The sequence below is a fragment of the Rutilus rutilus genome (genome assembly GCF_951802725.1).
Source record: "Rutilus rutilus genome assembly, chromosome: 17".
NCBI lineage: Eukaryota > Metazoa > Chordata > Actinopteri > Cypriniformes > Leuciscidae > Rutilus > Rutilus rutilus.
The window spans coordinates 33787586-33812335 of NC_140230.1; the positions used below are offsets into that span (position 1 = coordinate 33787586).

Below are 24750 nucleotides of genomic sequence, written 5' to 3' on the forward strand. Positions count from 1 at the left end.
CATGGATACCAATTTTGCCATAGTTGGGTCAAACTTCCTGTATGCCACTTTTATTTTCTTTAAAAAAAAAAAAGAAACATTTTCAAACTCCTCCTAGACCTCGAATCCACCAAAATCGAATTGTATCTTAAAAAAAAAGAAACATTTTCAAACTCCTCCTAGACCTCGAATCCACCAAAATCGAATTGTATCTTAAAAAAAAAGAAACATTTTCAAACTCCTCCTAGACCTCGAATCCACCAAAATCGAATTGTATCTTAAAAAAAAAGAAACATTTTCAAACTCCTCCTAGACCTCGAATCCACCTAAATAGAATTGTATCTTAAAAAAAAAAGAAACATTTTCAAACTCCTCCTAGACCTCGAATCCACCAAAATCTAATTGTATCATCTTAAAAAAAAAAAAAAAAAAGTTGTGTATACCGCATCAACAAATTTGATGGCATGATGCAAAAACGACTCCGAGGCTGTATCTCTGCAATGCTTTGGCATATTGACACCACACTTTGCATGTTATGCTCACAGCGCCACCTATTGGTCGAAAGTGATACACATTAGATCACATAACTAGTGATTTGTATTGAATTTTTCAGGCATTTTGCCTAAAATCATCTTAATATGTCTTTAACTGCTCATCGTCGCAGTTGGTCTGATGACCTTTGTGCTTGGCCCCTTAACTGCTGCCTGCAGCTATATTTATGATTGTTATAAACTGAGTAGTTTTTCCATGAAAACATTTTCTGCTTAAATGACATGAAATAAATCAGATCCAATGAATCAGGAGCCTGTAAATCCTTCAATCGTGTTGTTTTGTTTAAACCTCCAGGCGAGAATGCGGAGAAGCTGCTGCAGTTCAAACGCTGGTTTTGGTCCATCGTCGAGAAGATGAGTATGACGGAGAGGCAGGACCTGGTAGGACGTTTCTGCATTTCTTTACTCGGTGTTAATTCACGTAAAGCGTGCCAGATGTTAAGGCATTCGTGTGTGTGCGTGTGTGTGTCTCCCGCAGGTGTATTTCTGGACGTCCAGCCCGTCTCTGCCGGCCAGTGAAGAAGGCTTCCAGCCCATGCCCTCCATCACCATCCGCCCGCCGGACGACCAGCACCTGCCCACCGCCAACACCTGCATCTCTCGCCTTTACGTGCCACTTTACTCTTCCAAACAGATTCTCAAACAGAAACTTTTACTAGCCATCAAGACCAAGAATTTCGGTTTTGTGTAGTTAAACGAAACTCGTTTAATCGTTGTGTAATATTCTAGTTCCATTTTTGTAGATTTATTTTTTGTCTATACAATTTTATGAAATTTAAAAAAAAAAAAAGTGCTGTCGCATCCCCGGCAGTCTTTTTTTTGTTGTTTTTGGTCTGCGTTTCAAACGTTGGACGGCTTGTTCTTATATTTTTTTTGTTTTTTGTTTTGTTTTTTTATTTCCGTTATCAGAGTATAACGCAACATTCCTGCATTGGCTTTTGTAAAGTTGAAGCCTGCAGCTCCATTGGCTTGAACTGTAAACTTCCCGTGACTTTGGCCTGACGGTAAACTGTCCGCCAAACCCCAGCCAAAGATGACAGCAGGAGTATTTAAAGAAAAAGGAAGATTACACTGTGATTTGATTTATTTTTTTTCCTGCCCTAATCATAAATATTACTATCACTGAGAGTTCACTGCTGCCTTTGTGGAAAGTCATTTTTTCTTGTATAGAGGGAGTAGGGAATTTCAAAAATAAACTTGGATGCAAACTAGTGTTGTGGTTCTTCTACACACACGCGTATCTGCAACGAAACCCTTTAGATGAAAATGTCCCTGTGGTGAGGTTTGAAAACGCACACTTTCAAAGCATATACTTGCATACCTTTTACTGTATGTGAATGCAGAATGCATTGTGCAGTGATTAACTAGGTTCTCTCATCACTTTAGGAGTGTCAGTTGTCAATGTTGGAAATAAAATCAGGTAATTTGCATTCAGTTTCTGCAGAAAACTCTGCATTTTCAACCCAATTTAGTATATTTAATTTGCTTTGCAAAGTAGCTGTGTATGATAGTTGCATCTCACACGTTGAATTAAACATGCAACGTGGTCATTTGACATTTTTACTTGAATACTGGTTTAAATGCTATTATATGCAGTATTTCACTCAGAATGAAGTCCCGACAATAATATAGGGGATATATTATAATATATCCCCTCAGAATAAAGAGCTACACTTTAGTCTAACTGGAAAGTAAGGCTTTAACGAAGAAATGGTTCCTTAAACTATTGGCTTCAATGACCCCCTATATGTTTTAACGCGTTGAAGACCTTTCTCAAACACAAAACAAGTCCCTACTTCGTTTCTGGAAGCCTTGGCAAGCACTGTTGCTCCATTCGGATATCAAATACAGACATGAAAAGAACATTTCAGTGGTCCCACTGGGAACGTCTATATCAAAGTAAAATCTCCAGAAAAGTCATTCAACTCATTTGATGTTTAGAAGGAAAAATATTGATTAATACCTTGATTATAATCACTCATTACATATACACTGAAGCAGCATCAAACACCAACATCAAAGGATAAAGACGTCACATGGACATCAAAGGATAAAGAAAAGAAAAAAAGTCTAAAATGAGGTCCCATTTGATAACGTTCATTAATGCAATAACTAACATGAACTAAAAATTAGCAATATACTTGTTTCAGTAATTATTGATTTGCTTAGTTAATAAAAAACGTTAAATTTTTTATCAGAGATGCAACTTTTGATCTTAAAAATGTAGAGTAACTAAGATTAATAATGATTTAGAAGTATTTTCATAGTTCATGTTACCGAACTAATGAGTTTTATAAAGGGTTACCACACTATCTAAGAACATATTCTTATTTTCTGATGTAAATATTTGTAATGCTTTACAATAAGGCCTCGTTGGCAACATTAGCAAATTATCTAACAATGAGCAGTATTTTATTAGTGTTGTTAACCTTTGTTAATGTTACACATACAATAGTTCATGTCAGTTCAGAGCATTAATGTTAACAGATACAACTTGTTTTTAAAAAATGTAGAGTAAATGTATATAGAAATACTGGTGGCTCATGTGTTAACTACTGAAACATCAGTATCACTGCAATAAGGTCCCATTCGTTAACGTTAGTGAATGCATTAACATGAATAATACATTTGTTTCAGTAATTATTGATTTTAACAACTTTTGATATAAAAAATGTGCAATTAGATGTTGAAATAAGGACTAAATTATACAGTTTTTCTCTATTGTTTACACACATTTTCTGAAAGCATGCCTCATATTCTCAGAACTCTACACACAAATCAAAAAACACACACACAAATCAAAAAACACACACACACACACACAATGGGCAAAACCCCTCAATTCTCCTGCAAAATGAAACTTTACATTCAAAACAATGTTATTTCTTCTCAAAATGGTATTTTGTTTTCAAATGACACACACAAACCATCACATGAATAGACATTTATAAGAACCAGTTGAACACTGATGTGCTCAATGTAAAACACTTCTTCTCCATTCATCATAATGACTTAGGCCTTTTTTTGGTTCAGTGTTACACTTACTACAGACAGTACATACATAAGTGTGTTGTAAAATATTTGAGAATATTGGTTTTATACTCAGAACACACAAATACACGGTAACAAATATATTTTACTGTATTTTTCCCACAAAAACAATGTACATCCCAACCGACACAAAGTTGTACACACAGTGGTCTACATACAAAACAACAGAAGAATTGACTGTATACAGTTACCAGTGTTGGCATCCATTGCTCCAGTGAAGAGCTCACCTGTGGCCCTTTTATGCTAAAGCTCTGATTGCTCATTGTAAAACTGTGTGACGGGTGTTTGCCCATGTGATGAGTCAGTGTGCATATCTGAATGGCAGTGTGTTCCTTGTGAAAACAAGAGATTTTCTGCATGAAAATTGTGCCAAAAGCAGAGAATTGTGTGTAGTGTTTTGAAAAAGGTGTGTTTTAGATCTGCAGTTTGAGTGTAAAGCAGGAATTGTGCTTGTAGTTCAGCAGAATTGGTTCAGGGGGTTGGTGAATGAGTTACATGTTGTGGTCATTGTGTCTCAAGTACCAGTATTTGTGTGTAAACAATTGAGAAAAAACGTAAAACCTTATTGTAAGGTGTTACTGACTTTTTTTGATATATTGGTGTATATATATATATATTCAATGAAAAGCAGGTATGAGAATCAAACACTCAGATGATGTTTAAATCATTGTTTATTTAGCAATGACAAAAATACTACGTCTTTAATATAAACAGATGCTACAATCAAGACTTAACTAAAATACAAATTTAGTTTCAAATACAATAACCTTAAGAAAAACTTCAACAAAAAAAGTAACACTGCGACCTTTCAGAGGCGACACCGAAGTCTTTAAAATGTTTTTTTTTTACTTTCTACTTTTTTTTGCATGCATCTTTTGAACAAAAAATAGCTGGTGTTCTGATCATCTCTGACTATAAAAATAAAGCCATCTTTATTACACTGGCATCAAAGCGATGGGCACATTTCTTACAAAAGAACAATCTGAAACTTCGACAACACTAACTTTCAAGCGCGGTGTCACGATTACACACGATGAAAAGCTGCACATGATAACTGTATTTACACTAGCGGCCCCCAGACTTGCGGCCGGCCCAGGACCTGGAGCGCGAGCGCGAGCGAGACGGTGAGCGGGAAGGCGAGCGGGCGCGGGGCTCGTCCTCGCGGGAGCCGGTGGACGGGTGCAGGTCTTCCACCGGCGGGCTGGCCGATCTGGACCGTGACCTGCGGCTCTTGGACTTGTACTTGGAGTCCTGGGAAGGAGAATGCGAGGCAGATCGATGGTGTCTGCGTCCGTGGTCACGTGACCTGCGTCTGAGCAGAAAACTCTGATTTATAGTGGAAGTTAAAGGGGTGGCATAATGCCCTATTCACAAAATGTTAAATTAGTCTCTGATGTCCCCAGAGTGTGTATTGTGAAGTTTTAGCTCAAAATACTCCACAGATATTTTTATATAGCATGTTAAAATTGCACTGTTTTTGTGTCTGTCCCTTTAAATGCTAATGAGCTGCTGCTCCCGGCACACAGGGCGGAGTTACAACAGCTTGTGTCCTTTTAAGTTTCAACAACTTTTAGCCTTTTATGTTCAAACCGGAGTCAGACAATGATGGAGAGACTCAAGAAGAAGTGACAACATGTAGAATAATTTATGTATCTTATGTGTAGTTATCTTCTAGTCATTAATTAGCATATTCTGTCTTGATAATCTATAAATCGTGTTCAGGGGGTGGGGTTTATGTAAATTGTAGGGTTAGTGATGTCACTAACCCGGGAGGAATGTCGTGTAGTCTCTACCAGCCGTTTGTTGTAGTCCTTAAAAAGCAAATATCTCCCTTTGCTTTGAGCTTTGAGTGTCGTAACTTTGCAGATGTTGTTTATGCTCAAACAGCAACATTACACACTAACTAAAGTTAGAAAAGTGAAATCATAATCAACCACCCAACCACCCCTTTAATGCATTATTTTTTGCACAATGTCTTACCTGTCATTCTCACGACTTCTGCTTCTCCGGTGTCTGCCGTGTGACCGAGAGCTGTCAAAAAAAAACATTCAATGGATCAATGCAACATAAAATGAAAGTTATGCCCAGTTTCACAGACTAAAATACATGTATGAGCTGTTTTAACTGAAAGCAAGCTTGCACTTACATATCTCAAAATATATCAGTGCCATTGTTTTGTCTCAAGATACACACCAGTAATGTGTTTTCTAAGACATTTATATTAAAAAAAGCTTCTTAAATTCCCTAATTGAACTAAGGCTTAATCCTGGCTTAATCTAAGCCCTGTCTGTGGAACCGGGCCAAAGCGAGAAAAAAGAAAAGAAAAAAGTCTCATGTCACGATATGATATTATTGCAATACTCCAAGACATGGTAAAAGGTTCACAAAAAATGTACTGTTGATTAAAATGCTAAATTTGGTGTTACACTGTGCGTGTAAATGAATAGGCTTGGATTTGGTGCTGATAACCTAACGCACAGGACAATAGAGACACCAGAAGAATAATATTCATGATTCTGACGCTGAAAACAGAATTATTGTAGACTAATAAGCTTGCACTCTGTCACTGACTAGATGTGTTTAAAATAATGTAGGCCACGTTTACTGGTAATACAGACATCTGGCATTATCAGGACCCACAAATATTCCCCCACTGCATTACTATACATTATATTTAGTAGTTTAATGTAGAACTGACACAAACTCTGAAAACTTAAATCTTTTTCTTTCAGTAATTTTCATTTTGGGTGAACTGTACATATGATGACCCTGGACCACAAAACCAGTCACAAGTCGCACGGGTATATTTGTGGCAATAGCCAACAATACACTGTATGGGTCAAAATGATCGATTTTTCTTTTATGCCAAAAATCATTAGGATATTAAGTAAAGATCATGTTCCATGAAGATATTTTGTACATTTCCCACCTTAAATATATACAAAAATAATTTTTGTGAGTGAACGCAGCACAATCGCCAATAGAAATGCACAACTTTAAAGGCGATTTTTTTAATATTTCGATTTTTCTGCACCCTCAGATTCCAGATTTTCAAATAGTTGTATCTCGACCAAATATTGTCCTATCCTAACAAACCACACATCAATGGAAAGATTATGTATTCAGCTTTCAGATGATGTATAAATCTCAATTTTAAAAAAATTACCCATAAGACTGGTTTTGTGGTCCAGGGTCACATATAGTCACCATCCACGATACATATTGTTGCAGTTTTGTATTGCGATATATTGTGACACGATATATTGTTACACCCCTATATATTTGTATACTATATTAAAGGTATAATGGAGGATTTTTTACTTCCGGGTGGATCACCTATACTATTGGTCCTCCTAATTGTCAATCATTCTGGTGAATCAATCAAACTTATTCAAAAAGTGGAGAGGGCGGGTCTTATCTAAAATTCGGAAAGATCCTCCACTATACCTTTAACATTTACATTTATGCATTTGGCAGACGCTTTTATCCAAAGCGACTTACATTGCACTTCAAGGTTCACATTTACATTCTTATCAGTTCCCTGGGAATCGAACCCATGACCTTGGCATTGCAAGTGCCAACGCTCTAATGTTTGAGCTACAGGAAAATGCTCTGTCGGCATGTTCTAGACTCTTAGCTCTTATTTCAGACATGGCCAGTGTGTGTTTGTCCTCACTCTCTAGGGCTCCCTGATGGGCGAGCGTGGCGCTCGTAGGACTGACTGCGAGATCTGCTCCTGTAGCTGCGGCTGCGGGACCGTCTGCGCCGCCCGTCCCGCTCGTAGTCGTCGTACCGCGAGTCGCTGCGAGGAGAGCGCTTCTCTTTGGACTTCATCTGACCCGGAGCTGCACAACACCACAAAACAAATGCACGCCACTAAATAACATTTAATTGCTGATATAAAATTATATTCAATGCATTTCAACAAACTACACATTAATTTTCAACATGCAGAAAAACAGTGTTATACTCTTGCGGTCTCCTTGAGCGAACTGGATCTCGATCTGCCGTCCGCAGATCCACTTCCTGTCCAGGTTATGAAGCGCATCCTCCGCGTCACGAACGTCCTCGAACATGCAGCTGCGGTTAAGGCTTTGCTTTTTTTTATTTTATAAGAGCCTGACACACACTGATGAACATTTATATTACAGACACTGAACTCTCCATCAATACCATATTAATAGTCACCACAAAATATGAAAGATTATAAAGCAAAACAAACAATCATCTGAATTAATTGTGATAAACGGCAGAAGGGGAATGTGTTGATGAAGTCACTCTGAAATCATGAAAGAAAATTTCCGAGCGTGTTCTCCAACTTCAGGCACTTTCACAGTACGTGACATGACACAAGAATATATTTTTATGGTGTCATTTACACTCAAAATGATGCAAAAAAGATGTGAAAATGATACGTAATTAGGGCTGGGTAAAAAAATATCGATTTCTCGATTTTAATCGATTCTCATTTTTACGAACCGATATCGATTCTTAAATCCCAAGAATCGATTAGTCATCCTGTTTTCAGTTGATGAATTAATGAAACATCGTAGCGCGCATCCCATCCAATAAATCGCAATAATCTTTGTGCTTTGTTACTATTGATATGAAACAAAGTCTCAGATTTCAAATTACGTCCATTTTCTTACGAAATTCAAAAACATAAATACCGTTTCGGCGCTGTGGCGTGAGATCGCTCTGGCGCAGCTCTAGAGAAGCACATGACCTTCTCTTCCGCCTTAATAATACCAGTTACAGCGCAAAATAAACATGAATGAGCATCTGAAAGTGTGTTAAAAGGTAGAGTACAACTACTTAATCGAAATCCGTATCATGTGACATCGCTCTATCAGTGTTTCAACCGTGGACGTCAGTAAATCAGCTTGTAAACAATGTCATGTAACGTCACATTTACCTCAGAGAAACCATGTGACCATAAACTCGTCAGTCAGCTAGAAAAATTAACTCTAGAGAGGAGCATTTCGCTAAGTAAAGCACCATATTACATATTCATTATAATTTTTAATGATCTTCAATTGTTAATGCATGTTTGAATAAATCTGGCAGGTTTTTATGACAGCCACCATTTAAATGTTTATATTTCATATAACTTTATTATTACAAAAATAAATAAAAGTGTAATTTAAGTGTTTGTACACAAATCAGTTCATTTTTACCTTCAATATTACAGAAGGCTAATGAAGCCTATAGGCTACAACTGAGCTGACTCCCATAGTTTGCAGCATTAGTTAAGAGATTTGCCATGTATTGTACCTGATATCCAAAATAATCAATATTGAATCGAAATCGGAATCGAATCTCAAGCTTGTGAATCGAAATTGAATCGAATTGTGAAATTTGTGCCAATACCCAGCCCTATGTAATTGTATCATGTGGCGTTTTATTCCTAACATGTTTTAACTTGTCATTTCCACCACAGAATGAAGGATGAGCTGGAAAAAAAACATTAGATATCATAAACAGGCAATTAAATGAAAAACTAGTGTGAGTGTGACGATTGAGTTAGTGCCCGTAGTTAAAGAAACACCAATAAATGCATCTGTGGGCCAATCAAAGGGAGAGAAATTATGGATATGAAAACTTCCTTTGATTACGTACAGAAATCATGTGCTCTGTAATGGTAGGATACAACATTAAAACGGGTTACCTTTAACATGCTTGACCTTTGACCTTCAGCTTGACCTTTTTTGTCTTTAACCACCTCCGAGAAGGACTTGGGGATGTCTTTGCCCAATAACCTTTAGTCTTTTCCTCTTTCTTTGGTCAGACCGAGGCCTTGACTTGATTTTGGTCCCCTTTGAATCTTCAAGCTTTAACTTTCTCTTTATTGTCTTTGTCTTGAATCTACTCTACATCGGCCCTTTTAAATACTCTGTGTAGGGAAGGTCTCCAGAACTGTATGTCTTTACATTTTCTGAGACAACAACAGAGGAAATATCAGTTAGGAGACAAACATCTGACAAGTTCACGGCCAATCACAGTCAAGATTTTAAGGGATAGTACACACAAAAATTACAATTTTATCATTATCCAATCTCCACATATACAATGAAAGTGAATGGGAACTGGACCACACACACACACACTAGGGATTCACACTTGTTAAAGGGGTCATATAATGGTACATGCAATTCTACAAGTTGATTGTTCTGAAATCTCCTTATACGTTTTCCCCCCATCTCAAATCAAGCCGTTTGATCTTGTGACGTCACAAGATCGGACGCCCCTCCCACGATTGTTGATTGACAGCAGCGTTTCAACACAGACCCGCCCTCGCTCGTGAGTGAGCTGTCAATCATAGTCCGCGCGGACCGGCGCGGTCATTGTTGATACGCTGGAGCACTGTCTGAGCAGAATGGCGTCTAAGCGATTGTGGTGTTCTGTTCTTGGGTGTAATAACGAACACAGCATCATTTTGATGTTCCTAAATCCGAACCGCTGAAGACGCAGTGGCTGAGTGTGTTTTCGAAGGGAATATTCCCCACGATCAACGTCAATGCTTTCATGTTTGCGCGGATCATTTCACACACCAGACTGCTTTACAAACGAGGGTCAGTATAAAGCTGGTTTTGCTAAGAAGCTGCTCCTGAAAAAAGGATCGGTACCAACTATTCGTGTTCCTGCTGCACCTCCAGAGGAAGAAGTGAGTGTAACGTTTTATTAACCTTTATATTAATATTAATCTTTGCAAATCGCTAGCACGCTTCACGATGAATGCAGCTGTTTACACTCAGGGTACATTACGGCATGTTTTCTATGTACGACGTTCTCAATGTAATTCATAATCCCACGTTTATAATGAACCACAATATGGTATTGTGTTATTGTGTTACAAACGGTGTCCGCACAGAACAGAGGGGCGGGGTGAGCAAAGCTCATTAGCATTTAAAGACACATGCACTTAAACGGCGTGCTGAAAACAGAGCTGTTTTTGACCAGGTAAAATGAGTGTTTTCTTACAATACTAATGAGAATTTTTAATTAAAGTATATTACAAACTTTTAATTTAGACCCTAAAGAATCATATTAGCTTGTTCAAAAATGGCATCATATGGCCCCTTTAAAATGAACCACACTATCAGAGCAATCGCACCAGGGTTCGTTTTAATCAAAACCAAACCTGCCAATAGCCAACCCTAACTCCAGTCCACATTCACTTCCATTATACAGAACACTTGGAAAGAAAAGGTGAGTAAATGATGATCGATTGTTTATTTTTTTGGATGAACCATCCCTTTAAAAGTTTGCAATATTTTCTTTCTTTTACACATTTGCCTACAAAGGATATTGAACGTATGCAAATCCTCTTGGTCGCCGTGAATAGAAGTCAACAGGAACGTAGACATCTACTATAGGTCCGTAACGACCAAACTCACGACGCAAATCCTCTGGCCTAAAGTACCATGAAATGACAGGACATTCATTTCTCTGACTGAGAGCCTCTCCCAGAGTGCTTTGAGGATAATAACGTGATGTAAGCTGCCATTGAAGCGCTGATATTTGCTTTTGTAGAAGCCACAAGCCAGTAGCTATGCTTCCATCCAAAGTTATAAACGCAAAATTGGAATATCGCACTAAACATTGGTTAACAAAGCAACGTTTCCATCCCATGTGTTCAAGAGAATAAAATCGTCACTTCCTGGGCGAAAAATATCTGGAATAAAAGCTGAAGTTGCTGCAATTTGGAAGAAACCGTGGCTCTTTTCCCAATATCATAAATGACTTGCGCACAGACGAAACGCAATAAACGGATTTGGATGCTAGTGTGTAAACGCAATCCTGTGAGACACTTCTGGGAGGGAATGAAACCAAATCATTCTAATGACATGACAGACTTTGGCTCAGGCATTTCATTCAACATTCAACATGTGACGTGATTGGTCCGCTGGTTAGTTAGTCCAGTTATCCAATCACATCCTCTGTTGAGGCAACATGATATCATGTGAGGTTTTTTGTTGCGCATCGAGGAATTTATTCGGTAAATGTGTTTCCTACATAGTTTATGCACGTCTTCTTATCAGATAAAAATGAAAAATACTTTTACGAATTTATACGCATAGTGGTGTTTTCCATCCAGCGTTTTTTTTTTATGCGATATCCCAAAATGTGGATTGTAGAAACTCATTGTCGACAAGACAATGTATGAGCCAACATCAAAGTATGTTTCCTTCAATTATTCTAAATTATTTATTGCAAAAAAAAAAATTATAAAAAAAATCTCATTATTCGTAATGAGGTAAAATGTACAATTAATTGATATTTTGATTTTAGGTCATACCGTCCAGCCCTAGTTTAGCATATCTCACAATAAAATAAATAAATAAATAAATAAAAAGACAGAATTTCCAGATAAAAAAAGTCGCAATTACCTTTTTTATTTTTTATTCTGTGCCGGAAACAATTGCTTCCATAATAGGTGGATGGAAACATAGCTAGTGTTGAAAAAAATCATGCATAATTGGAGAATTCATGGTGAAAAACTAAACTACCCCAATTTGCAAATGATGCAATTGAATCTCCCTCCAATCTCACACTTAGTTTTACATTAGTAAAGGGTTAAAAAAAAAAAAACTATTAAAAACACGTTTGATAACTGAGATAAAGTTTAAATAAAAAATGATATTACTATTTATTTATAATAAAAACTTAAGCACATATTATAATGATTAACAAAATAAATATAATGTTAAAACGCCATTAATTAAAGATTCATTATAATAGAATAGAATAATGCTGGGTGAGAAATCGATTAGTTGAAACATGTCAAACTAATAGAAGCAATCAGTGAAAATAACAGCATCTTATAACAGGCTTTCATATTTTGAAATGTGAAAGCTGTTCTTCTGGAATCTCCCTCATTATGTATGCAGTGTTCCTCATTAATATGCATGCATCTGATAACAGCCATAGTGGAATGAATCCCAATCCTGTTTCAAATCCTGCTGCAAATATTAGACTAAAAACAACATTCGACATAATGATATGAGACAAACGGATCAATTATGTTTTCATTAACCCTTTAATCCATATTAACGGATTAGAAGGAAGTAGGCAGCCTTTTGGCAAAATAGAGAAAACCCACTCACTGGCATGTCAGTTTTTAAATATAACTTTAGATGAGTGTCTAATCATGATGTATATTCATGCACATGACACATTTATTAATAGTTAGTGAGATTTTAACGACGCAAACGCGGGCGTGAGCTCTCTCGCGCAGCGTACAAACTCCTCAGTAACTAGTACACATGCGCACTAACCTGCTGTCATCGGAGATGTTTCTGATGAACAGAGATGTGTTTGGAGGTCGCATGTATCTCGCCATAATAATAATAAACACTGCAAACTTCAGAACCACAGACAAACGGGCTCACAGGCCGCAGACCAGCTCGATGTGCACACGTACACGCGCATGCGCACCCAGCTCACCGTGACGTCACCGCCGCGTCGGCAAGAAAGAAAGGAAATGTTTGCGGATTTATCACATTTATATTTACCTTTTCTTTTGTACAGTCTATGATATTTACTCATATTGGAAAGGGTTTGGCTTATACCTCATCAATATTTAATTACAAAGAGGTGTCATTCAAAATGATACAGGGTTTATACTATAGTCCAGTCATTTTAAGCCAAAATGGGGGTCAACCTTGAACAAATTGCAACAGAAGCAAACTCAACTGATTTTGTATCCTCAATATGTCCTGAGTAAGGAAAAAAAGTCCCGAAGAATCCCATTAGGGGAAAGTTTAGAAAAAGACCCAAATATAACCTATTCATTCTTCTTCTTACGTGAATAGGGTAAAAATTGTAACCTTTAGATATCACCATGAACATTACTGAGTTGATTACTTACATCAAGACAAACAAAAAATGTATTACAAGTTTTTTTTTAATTGTTTGTTAACATGGGCAAACGGTGCATAATCTAATTATGTATGTGCTAATTTGCATAAATACCACAACAGATCTAAACATTGGGTATAGCCAGGTGAAAATGTCTTGTTGAATCTTGTTGACACATAACTGTAAAATACTTAATGTTAAGGTCTGAATGGAACCATTTTGGCTACCCATGAGCATTAATAGAGGCAGGAAGAAGTACTTTAGAAACCAGCCTTTATTCATTTTTAAGAGATGGGGTTTGGGGCTGGGTCTGTGGGACTGTTTCTGGGGGACGAGTCTGAGGGAAGAACAGGAGACAATGGTAAGGAGAATGCAGAAGACAAAAGGTAAGTAAAATAAAAAGTGAATCCCCAGAAACAGACCCACGGATCCAGCCCCAAACCCCATCTCTTAAAAATTAATAAAAACTGGTTTCTAAAGTACTTCTTCCTGCCTCTATGTATTAATGTTCAAGATTAAGTATCAAGATGTTTGTTTGTACATCTTTAAAACCAATAAAATGTAGAAAGCTCCGTAAATATGTTTTTTTTTTTTTTTTTTTTGGTAACATAAGGTCTCATTTGTTATCATTAGTTAATGTATTAACTAGCTTAACTAATCAAACCTTATTGTAAAGTGTTACAGTTTTTCTTTTTCTTTTGTATTTTAAATTTGAAGTTTTTCAGGATAAAAATATTTCAATTAAATGTCAGATTGGGGCAGGCTGTCACATGTTTATATGTTAATTTCATATCAACTTTATTAACACACTTTATATGCTGGCCAAAGTTTACTTTTTTTTTTTACTGTATAATTGTATAAGTTTCATTAATAATTTTTAATTGTATAATTGTTACAATGTTTAAACTTGGCTTAAACCATAGAAAACATACCACATTAATGCCAATGTGTGTTCAATGAATTGTCTCTTCTATTTCTGTAAAATATCAGTGGAAATGAATATCATTTTATATTTGATAAAGACTTAAAGGTTTGTTTCTTCAATAATAAACCCACATTCAACAGAGTAAAACAATTCCCATTCCTGGAACTGTCTGTTATTGAAAGCTAGTGTTATTAAAAATGTTTTTGTGAATGATGCAATGTACCAAAACACAACAAACTCACACTATTATGATAAATCAGAGCTTTATTTAAATAGCAAGTGATTTTCAAACTCTTCAGATCTTTTTGCTCTTCCTGACCATGGTCGTTCCTCCTATTGTCATGGTCTGGAAAATAATTACCCAGAGAAAATAGAAATATTACAAATGTTCATATTTTACAGATGTAAATGAGAGTTCTGATGAGCAATATGCATATAGATCTCCAGTACAAACCTCAACCATCTCTCCTCCCTTGATCTCCTGGATGTGAGAGAATCGATCCGTGCGACAGACCAGCTTCCCTCCCTCCAGTTTGACAGTGCACTGGAAGAAAGAAACACACCAGAATATAAGAGTCCAGTTCATGAATATAGAGCTTTTTTTTCTTCACACCATCAGAGGTCAGAGAAAAATGACTACAAATACACCTACTTAAAGTCAACCGGGAAATTAAAATTGATTTACTTAAAGGCAAGGTAGGTGATTTGTTCCAGAATCATGTTTTGTTATGCTGGTTGAAAGTCTCTTCACATCTTGATAGCAACCACTAAATTACAGGTATAGTGGAGGATTTTCTTTTTCCGGGTGGATCATCAAGACTATTGGTCCTCCTAGTTGTCAATCATTCTGGTGATATGTTTACGTAAGGCCGTCGTACGTGCTCGTCCCTAGGTAGTTTTCGCTTTCTGTGCATGCGCACATTCAGGTGTATGTGTGGTGAGCTGCGGTTTCAGCCATTCATTGAAGCTCGCCCCGTTCTCACCGGGTTTTTTCAAAATGTCTGAGGGTCGCAAGAGAAAAAGTGTCTACGAATTGTATGACAAGAAGAGAAAGGCCTCTGAAGAAAGAAACAAGACCAGAGTGTTTTTGGGAGAATATTTCACACGCTGGCGTGCGCTAAAAGCACAGGTTGGGCTTCCCACTGATGCCTCAGTCGCGAAGTTTCTACTCGACAGGTAAAGTTTGGCATGCTATTTGGAGAAATCCATTTAAAATCACTGCTAGTAAAAGTTAATGTAAGCTATGATTAGCGATGCTAGCCCTGGCACAATTCACGCACCGACAGCAACTTGTAAACAGAGCGTGCACGAGGAGAACTAGGCTCGTGCACGCTCTCTCGCGCACACGTTTAATAGGCGTTCCCTCTCGGGAGCAGGTAGAGTGTTGCGCATGTGCAGTTTTTCAAAAAGTGGAGAGGGGGGTTCTTTTCTAAAATTCGGGAAAATCCTCCACTATACCTTAAAGCAGTTTAAATGTATTTATACGTATATATTGTTGTCTGTCTAAGGCGTAGGACCATAAAATGTTCGTCCTATCATTGCATTCCGTCCCAATGCAAAGATACGATATCCTACCTGTCTATCAACATATGTATTTCCATACCTCACAGACATCACGTCATCAGCGCGTTTCATGCTATGCAGAGTTAGACAGATGTCAGTCACCGAGCGCCACAACCGAAACAGGAGTCACCATTTACAGTTCCTCCTGAACCCAAACAATGAGCTTATGCTGCGTTCACGCCATATACTGTAATTTGAAAGAGATGGAAACCCGTGACGTTATACTCGGAGCGGTTCGTGACTCGGATGCATTTCATTGGCAACACTATCAACGCTGAAATGAATCTGAAGCAGTCAGGTTGTTTATGTTCATTATTATTGTGATGTTATGTGCTTTGAGACATGAGGTAGTTTAACGCAGTCTCCCGTGACATTTTTGTTTGCTCCCTGCTGTGCACATTCATGTGTTTTGAAGGAGGCGTGGCTTTAAAGCTAGCTTGCTATTGCTAGCCACTCCGAAAATCACGGAGTATAATGCGAAATTATAATGCGCTTTTCACAAGATGTAAAATAAGTCTCTGATGTCCCCAGAGTGTGTATGTGAAGTTTTAGCTCAAAATACCCCACAGATATTTTTATATAGCATGTAAAAAAAAAAAAAAAATTGAGGGTGAGCAAAATCGCACCGTTTTGTGTCTGTTCCTTTAAATGCAAATGAGCTGCTGCTCCCGGCACAGGGGGCGGAGCTTCAACAGCTTGCACTCACACAGACATGCACTGAAAATTTTTTAAACTTTTAGTCTTTTATGTTCAAACCGTAGTCAGACAATGATGGAGAGACTCAGGAAGAAGTGACAACATGTAGAAGCAACAGGACGTTTCTGAAAGGTTAGTTGATGAATTTATGTAGCTGATGTGTAGTTATCTTCTAGTCATTGATTAGCATATTCTGTCATGATAATCTATAAATCGTGTTCAGGTTTATGTAAATTTTAGGGTTGGTGATGTCACTAACCCGGGAGGAATGTGGTGTAGTCTCTACCAGCCGTTAGTCCTTAAAAAATGATTTCTTTAAAAGCAAATATCTCCCTTTGCTTTGAGCTTTGAGCTTTGTAACTTTGCAGATGTTGTTTATGCTCAAACAGCAACATTACACACTAACTAAAGTTTAAAAAGTGAAATCATAATCAACCACCCCTTTAATGCATATCCTTGGTCTACTTAGCCTAAATGATTCACTGGTGCATTAATCTTTGTACTTTTTTTCAGTTGAGAATTAAGAAGAGACCTTGATCTCTATTGAAACTGAGCTCCTGCACACTAGCCTATATCAACTCATACTGAACAGTTCGAACTTTGACATCTTACAAAGGCGCAAATTATACATATTCCACCTTGAGCTTCCTGCCGTCCATGGTGGTGATTTCAGATTCCTTGCCGATGGTGAAGGAGTTGGTGACGGTTTTCCCGGGGGTCTTGGATGTGATGGTGAAGTCGTTGCCGTTTTGTTGGATTTCTGTCACTGGTTTAACATCCTTGGCCAGTTTAATAATATCTTCTGGCAGAGCTGAAGGAACAGAAACACACAGATAGCCTACTGAGTGACCTACAATCACGACAAAGACGAATGATATTACAAATTACCATTCCATCCCATATGGTTTCTATGGAAGCTTGTTTAAAAAAAAAAGAAGAAAAAAAGCGACTTTTTTCTTGCAATTGTGAGTTTATATCTTACAATTTATACTTCATAACTCGCAACTTTGAGGGGAAAAGTCAGAATTTGCGAGAAAAAAAAAGTATGTTTATCCTATATCTTGCAATTCCGGCTTTATAACTCGCAATTCCGAGTTAATATCTCACAGACTTTATTATTACAATCCCGAGTTTATATCTCGCAATTCTGATTTTATTTCTCGCAAATCCGAGTTTGTATCTCGCAATTCTGATTTTATTGCTTGCAATTTCGAGTTTATATCTCACAATTCGGACTTTATAACTCACTATTTCAAGTTTATATCTCACAGACTTTATTTCTCACAATTCAGATTTTATTTCTCGCAATTCTGAGTTTAAAGACTTTATTTCTCACTAACAATTCAGAGTTTATCTCACAATTTGGACTTTATAACTCACAATTCCGAGTTTATATCTCACAATTGTGAGGAATAAAGTCAGAATTGTAAGATAAAAATCACCTGTTTTATATTTTATTCGTGGCGAAAACAAACTTAATATTTCCCCAAAGTTTCCCAAAAACCCAATTTCCCATCTTTTTTTATTGTCATTGAATTTTAATACAAACAAACATAATCTGTACATACAGTAGCCTAGGCTTAATATAGGGTACTTGTCAGGGATAGGTAAATAAATACATGAGAAAAAAAAAGAAAGAAGAGAGAGAGAGAGAGAGAGAGAGAGAGAGAGAGAGGAGAGAGAGAGAGAGAGAGAGAGAGAGAGAGAGAGAGAGAGAGAAGAAAGAAAGGCATTTCACAGAAAAAACTTGAAGGCCTATCTAGGCTATTAAACAGCTGTAGTGTTCATTACTTTCAAGTTTTTACTTTTGGATACTGTTTCCAAGTATATTTTAACATCCATTTCAAATTGTTAAAATGTAAAAGCATTTACACTTCTTTATACTTTATGAATATAGTAACGGGAAATTTCCCAACAGCATCGCGTGCATTATAAGCTGCTTGTGGAAACCGCTGCCACCATGCGATGCTTTTGGGAAATGCAACCCTGATCATTTTATAGGCTCTGGTAAATATAGGACGTAAAAACTCACGAATAGCTCTAAGAAACTCCTCGTAGTTCTCCTGAAGATACACCTGCCACGTTCCTTGGAAAGCCATGTCTGCTGATCGGATCTGATCGGGCAAGAGCCTTAGACCGCTTTGAGAAGCTCAACACAATGTGAAGAGGACGCTCATTCCAGTCCAGTATTTATAATATTTCACATGCGAGTTTAATCATTGACGTTTTGGCAATTTCCCCTTCTGTTTGAACAACCCAGAGTTCGCTAACACCATTGCAACTGACCCAGTCTTTTTTTTAAACACAATTTAGTTCGATGGAATATTACAGAGTCTTGACTTGCATCCATTCATCTACTTAATAGATTTAGAAATGTGTGATGCTTTCTGTGGGGATCCATGTGGGCCTGGTTATGCAAAGCGTTGCTATTCCTAAAAGAATCCTGAAAAAAATAAGTATCTTAGTTTCTACAAAAATATAAACTGTTTTCAGCCCTGAGAATAATCAATGTTTTTTGAGCATGATTTGTGAAGGATCATGTGACACTGAAGACTGGAGTAATGATGCTGAAAATTCAGCTTTAAAATATATACACATAGAAATCAGTTATTTTACATTGTTATATTTCACAATATTCCCATTTCACTGTATTTTTTATCAAATAAATGCAGTCTTGGTGAGCATAAAATACCTTTTTCCAACTTTTGAATGGCAAGAGTAGCCTCTCTTGCAACAATCCTTCCTCACGGTCATGCAAGCTTGTTTTAATCACAACTCTCTTGTTAATACTGTAGCTGAATGCACATAAGATTAACCAAAATATTTAATAAATGAGCACAATGCAATGGATAGGGCTTGAAAATGAGCTGAATGAGAAGCCAAATGGATGAACTGCACTAAACTAAATGAGAAATCACCATCATGTCTGCAGAATGAGATGAGTATACAACATTAATAACACATTCAAACACCGTCACTCCATACGCTCAATAGAGAAGATGCACTCTCAGCACTCACAGGTGCAAATAATATAATGCACGGGACACGATTTATTCATGCATGAGTCCAGCATTTTATATACAAGTAAATAAAATCTAACAAGTCTAGAATCTCCTCTCAGTTTATCTGAAGACTGTTTTACAAAAGGAACCGACTGACATACTGGTCTGTTTAAACATGAGGGGTGAATGACTCTGTGGACTGTGGAGTTTGCTTTCTATCTGTTCACCCCAGGATTGCATAATGATAGATGAAACAGGCCTCAATCTCTCTATTATGAAATATCAGCAGATGAAACATCCATCCATCCATGTACAGGCAAAAAGATATTTAAATAAAAAATCGATGGTGACACTATTGTAATGCAGCTGGAAAGTGTGTCCACAGTCAATCTGATCAAAGTTCGCTGTACACTTTTATTCCCTGATGACTTATTTAGCTAATGAAAAAAAGAGAGAAACAGGTTTAATTTGCACTTTATTCTGTAAGTGGCACAGGATAAAATCAGAGGAAACAAACCACAAATTAAATCAGTTCAGTCTTCAATGCCTTTTAGGACACTGATATTGCTTTCTGAAGCACCATTAACAGTCGTTCACGCTCCAAAATGAACAAACACATGCCATGGAAATAAGGCAAGCTTGTTTTTGCCACAGAATAAAAAAGTCTCACAATCTCACAATTCTGACTTTTTTCTTGCAATTCTGAGTTCATCTCATGGGAGAAAAAAAAGTCTGAATTGTGAGATAAAGAGTCGCAATTACCTTTTACATTTTGTATTCCGTGGCAAAAGCAAGCGTCCCGCCTAGAAATCACTGTTGACTTTAATGCAAATGATGAGTTTGTCCTGGTGTTACTGATTTACAGTTCCACTGCATCTGCTCGAGGCTTTTCCCCTCGTTTATACACACTGACGGTCACGGGAACCGTCTGCGATCCGTGTTTATTGCGTACAAAGATGCTATAGTTGCCCGAGTCCTCCATGGTCACGTGGTTTATAGTGAGCGTGGAGGATTTATTCTCGTTCGCAATGTTATACTGGCCGCCGGAGAGGACTTCTCTTTCGTTCTTTAGCCAGAACATTTCCGGCACCGGGTCGCCATCGGCAAAACACGTCAGACAAAGAGACTGAAGAGAAAGACAGAACGATCGTGTGAGATGAAGTAGAGAGTCACTGAAACGCAGAAGCGATGGAGACGTACCTTCTCCTCCATTATGGCCACCACATCAGGAAGACCCTTCGTGACTTTGGCTCGATCTGTCAGAGATGGACGGTTATGATGAAGTGTGTAAATGCTTTACTAAAACACAGCTGGAAGCATGACAAACCAATACTTACTTTTCTCAGCAAACTCAACCTGCCTGTGAATGAAGACAAAACAATACAGTTATATAGAGAATGAGTTTGCAGGCTTTCACCTGAACACCACTGAACGGTCATTAGCGTAAGATTAGCGTAGTGTTTCAACATTTTAATAAATATAAAGAAACAGATTTTGTATTTTTGATAATCTTTGCATTTTTGTTGTTGTAAATAACTGGTAAAATGTTAGATTTAATTTTAAACAATATATATATACTTTTTTTCTGACAACTTTTTATATTTTTTCCTACAATTTTGGTAGAGGAATAAAAAAAATAATAAAGCCATTAAATGAATGTGCATAGCTGGTAAAACCTGATTGGATCTTATTACTAATATACATACATATATTAGGAATAAGATCAGTCCGCTCAGTCCACCGATCAGTTCACACCACTTTAGGAGCACATTTGTGACCCTGGACCACAAAACCAGTCACATGGGTCAATTTTCTGAAATTGAGATGTATATGTCATCTGAAAGCTGAATAAATAAGCTTTCCAATAGATGTATGGTTTGTTTGGATAGGACAATATTTGGCTGAGATACAACTATTAGAAAATCTGGAATCTGAGGGTGCAAAAAAATCACAACATTGAGAAAATCTGCTTTAAAGTTGTTCATTTATGTTGGCGATTGTGCTGCATTCACTCACAAAAATAAATGTTTTATATATTTACGGTAGGAAATTTTCAAAATATCTTCATGGAACATGACCTTAACTTAATATCCGAATGATTTTTGGCATAATTTTGACCCATACAATGTATTGCTGCCTATTGACACAAATATACCCGTGCGACTTGTGACTGGTTTTGTCACACTGTTCACAGAAATCGCCATTCATTCTAATGGTATGTTCTATAAAGTTCGTCTGAGTTAGCAACAGTAACCAAAGAGGGTGGAGCTTAGCGATGGGTCAAAGGTTAAATTCAGCTGATGAATATTCAAAAGCATCTTCACTTACTTTAGCCTCTGGTATTCCAGCAAAGCATCTGCAAAAGCTACAGAGAAAAAAGAGAGGTTTTAGGCTCCAGGCTTCATCATCCTGCTCGACTCGCATGTTTTGTGCGTGTGCGGCTGTACCTTGTCCAGACAGATCCAGAGAGCGCTGGTGTGTTTCCTGGCCGTCGAACATCTCCAGGGTGTACTTCCCTTTATCGCTTTCACTGGGGCCAAATATCTCAATCCAGACCTTCTGCATGCTGCTGCCAGGCCGGCTCCGCTCCTCACCGTCAATTCTCCTGTCTCTGTCACGCGGAGAAAATCAAACCGTCAAAGGAAAAAAAGCCATGTGACCGTAAATCCCTCAAATAAAAAAAATGATATGAGCCAGTGTCATATTAATATCATTGAGATGATATTATAGTTTTTTCTATTACTATTTTGAATTAGTTTATATTTTTCTTTTTGATTTTACTTAATTTTGTTGTGTTTTTGTCTCTATAATTTTATGAATTTTTATTTTCAGTTTTAGTTTTTGTTATTTTAGTACATCAAGTTAAACTAGATTAAAAAGTTCGCCGAGACAAACTTTAAGTTGGCTTGAGAAAAGCCGGACCAGAGAGTTTGAAAAAGTTAAAAATTTAAAGTAGTTTGAAGTTTAAAGTTTAGTTTAAAGTTTAAAGTTTAGTTTAAAGTTAGATAGATAGATAGATAGATAGATAGTTAGATAGATTAGAACGAAAGAAAGATTTGTTAGAAAGAAAGAAAGAAAGAAAGAAAGAAAGAAAGAAAGAAAGAAAGAAAGAAAGAAAGAAAGAGAAAGAAAGATCAGGTAGGAAGAAAAGAAAGATTAGTTAGAATGAAAGATAGATTAGTTAGAAAGAAAGAAAAAAAGGAAAAAAATAAAGATTAGTTAGAAAGAAAGAAAAATTTGTTTTTGCCACAATCAAAAGCCATTGATTGTGACCGTAAATCCCTCAAATAAAAAATGATATGAGCCAGTGTCATATTAATATCATTGAGATATTATAGTTTTTTTCTATTACTATTTTGAATTAGTTTTTATCTTATCTCTATATTTTTCTTTTTGATTTTACTTAATTTTGTTGTTTTTGTCTCTATAATTTTATGAATTTTTATTTCAGTTTTAGTTTGTTATTTTAGTACGTCAAGTTAAACTAACTGAAATAAAAATATTTTATTTTTAGCATTTATTTTATTGCAAGTAATATATATATATATTTTTTTATGGTTTTACTACTAGTACTAGTACAGTTAACTATAATAACCCAGAACTGAGCTAACTGACAACTTTTTATATTTGTTCCTGCAATTTTGGTAGAGGAATAAAAACCATAAAGCCATAAAATGAATGTGCATAGGTCAGATTGATCAGTCTTTATTAGTTTAGTATTTTTTATGTAGTAGAGCTCGATTCTGGCTAAATTGAGAATCACATTTTTTTTTGTTGTTGTTTCAAATAGAGATCACAATTCTGAACAGACAACTAAACAAAATAACTTGTAATTGACTAGAGGTTCTGACAAAATGTTAATTGGCGACAGTCTATTGAAAATAATATTTAATTTAAAAATTCTCTTTTTAAATGAATGATTCAATGACTCACTCATAAAGACTTCACTTGTTTACTGGATAAATCGGGATTTTTGAACAAATCTCATGAATGAATGATTCAATGGTAAATACATTTTTTATCAGTCTCTTGTCGCCACCTACTGGTGTAACGATGTAATTGACACCATCTTTATTTGAAACGTCAATTTACATTTAAAAGGTGGTTTACTCTAATTTTGATCGCTTCCTCTACAATAAGTAACAAGAACTCTACAATAAGTAAATCAACTTCACCAGATAATTACTCTTCGACAGCGATGCCATGGAAATATACAGAGCTAGCTACCGCAAAAACAGAAGTTCAAAGACAATATTCTAAAGATGGCCGCGCACTTGTTTCTCTGGCGAATTCGTTAGGATCAGTTATTATTTGGCTTCATTTCAAGTACTTAAAGATTTGGTAATGTGAAACCTGAAGCAGGACTCTTCCACATACATCCTTAACTGTATAAAAACTCACTTGAAGTGCCAGCTGGTCTTCATGCAGCTCAGGTAGTATCTGAGGGAGCAGTAGAGCTTGAAGCCCTGAGCAGTGCACTGGATCCTCACTGGACCAGCAGAGAGCGCTGTGGGACACACACACACACACACACACACGGACCGAGATTACATTACTAACTCTGACATCACATGAGCAGGAGCGTCTGAAACATCATGACATCATCAACCTACCACACTGCTTGTTGAGCTGCTGCACCAGACGCTCAAATTCTGAGGAAAACAAAAGCACAAGATCATATCAGTCACTTTAAAACAAGTTCCCATCAGTTTATGCATTAACTAACAATACAAAAACACATGTGTTACAGTATTTATTTATCTTTGTTAACATTAGGTGATAAAAATAGAACTGCTCATTGTTCATGTCAGCTCAGGTCCATAAAATATACAACTTTTGAATTTAATAATGTATTAGTAAATGTTGAAATTAATATTAACTAAGATGTTAGTTAATGTTAGCAAATGGAACCTTATTGTAAAGTGTCACTGACATTTTTATTTACCAAAACATTTTGATATCAAATCACCTCTATATAGAAGTATTATTCTACATTAGAATAGTCCGTTCTTTACAGTGATTTTACTACAGGTATGGAGTAAACCTAAAACCCCTTAACCACGGTAAAATCACTATAAACACTTATAAACACCATAAAAATAAATCACTTACAATACAATAG

At 36.7% G+C, this 24750-nt stretch overlaps 4 protein-coding genes across 9 annotated transcripts in view; 1 reads left to right on the forward strand and 3 right to left on the reverse strand.

The window, feature by feature from the left end:
• ubr5 (ubiquitin protein ligase E3 component n-recognin 5) overlaps nt 1–1738 on the forward strand; it is a 62118-nt gene extending 60380 nt beyond the window's left edge. For both annotated transcript variants that reach the window (XM_084385662.1, XM_084385663.1), the window contains exons 57-58: nt 826–911; nt 1009–1738. In XM_084385662.1, the coding sequence (XP_084241788.1) occupies nt 826–911; nt 1009–1221 (299 nt within the window). In that variant the 3' untranslated portion in view covers nt 1222–1738. The remainder of the gene's footprint in view (nt 1–825; nt 912–1008) is intronic.
• A 2496-nt stretch (nt 1739–4234) lies between these two features.
• Nucleotides 4235–13098, reverse strand: srsf10a (serine and arginine rich splicing factor 10a). 5 transcript variants are annotated; one of them, XM_084385937.1, is made up of 6 exons: nt 12860–13098; nt 9250–9516; nt 7552–7661; nt 7258–7426; nt 5562–5612; nt 4235–4893 (listed from the first exon to the last, which is right to left on the reverse strand). In XM_084385937.1, the coding sequence occupies exons 3-6, from the start codon at nt 7655–7657 to the stop codon at nt 4647–4649; spliced, it is 573 nt and encodes a 190-aa protein (XP_084242063.1). In that variant the 5' UTR covers nt 7658–7661; nt 9250–9516; nt 12860–13098; the 3' UTR covers nt 4235–4646. The 5 variants fall into 5 exon arrangements, with proteins under 5 accessions (XP_084242063.1, XP_084242062.1, XP_084242061.1 ...); XM_084385936.1 differs by having other exon boundaries at nt 7552–7710; XM_084385935.1 differs by having other exon boundaries at nt 9232–9516.
• A 1515-nt stretch (nt 13099–14613) lies between these two features.
• fabp10a (fatty acid binding protein 10a, liver basic) lies at nt 14614–18817 on the reverse strand. The gene is made up of 4 exons (XM_084385672.1): nt 18659–18817; nt 17265–17437; nt 14822–14911; nt 14614–14713 (listed from the first exon to the last, which is right to left on the reverse strand). The coding sequence occupies exons 1-4, from the start codon at nt 18723–18725 to the stop codon at nt 14663–14665; spliced, it is 381 nt and encodes a 126-aa protein (XP_084241798.1). The 5' UTR covers nt 18726–18817; the 3' UTR covers nt 14614–14662.
• A 1269-nt stretch (nt 18818–20086) lies between these two features.
• The window catches only part of myom3 (myomesin 3), a 65767-nt gene continuing 61103 nt past the window's right edge, over nt 20087–24750 (reverse strand). The window contains exons 31-37 of the mRNA XM_084385664.1: nt 24242–24280; nt 24030–24135; nt 22076–22239; nt 21957–21993; nt 20966–20988; nt 20829–20884; nt 20087–20754 (exon numbers count right to left, since the gene is read on the reverse strand). Coding sequence (XP_084241790.1) covers nt 20488–20754; nt 20829–20884; nt 20966–20988; nt 21957–21993; nt 22076–22239; nt 24030–24135; nt 24242–24280 — 692 coding nt within the window. The 3' untranslated portion in view covers nt 20087–20487. The remainder of the gene's footprint in view (nt 20755–20828; nt 20885–20965; nt 20989–21956; nt 21994–22075; nt 22240–24029; nt 24136–24241; nt 24281–24750) is intronic.

Coding starts and splice junctions, on each gene's coding strand:
- srsf10a (XM_084385939.1), bottom strand. CDS start 12,924: ATGGCGAGATACATGCGACCTCCAAACACATCTCTGTTCATCAGAAAC. Junction 5,613..7,257: donor CCATCAGGGAGCCCTAGAGA/GTGAGGACAAAC, acceptor TTTTTTTGACAG/CTCTCGGTCACACGGCAGAC. Junction 4,894..5,561: donor AGAAGTCGTGAGAATGACAG/GTAAGACATTGT, acceptor TTTTCTGCTCAG/ACGCAGGTCACGTGACCACG.
- fabp10a (XM_084385672.1), bottom strand. CDS start 18,725: ATGGCTTTCCAAGGAACGTGGCAGGTGTATCTTCAGGAGAACTACGAG. Junction 17,438..18,658: donor GGAGTTTCTTAGAGCTATTC/GTGAGTTTTTAC, acceptor CTGTTCCTTCAG/CTCTGCCAGAAGATATTATT. Junction 14,714..14,821: donor AGGGAGGAGAGATGGTTGAG/GTTTGTACTGGA, acceptor ATTATTTTCCAG/ACCATGACAATAGGAGGAAC.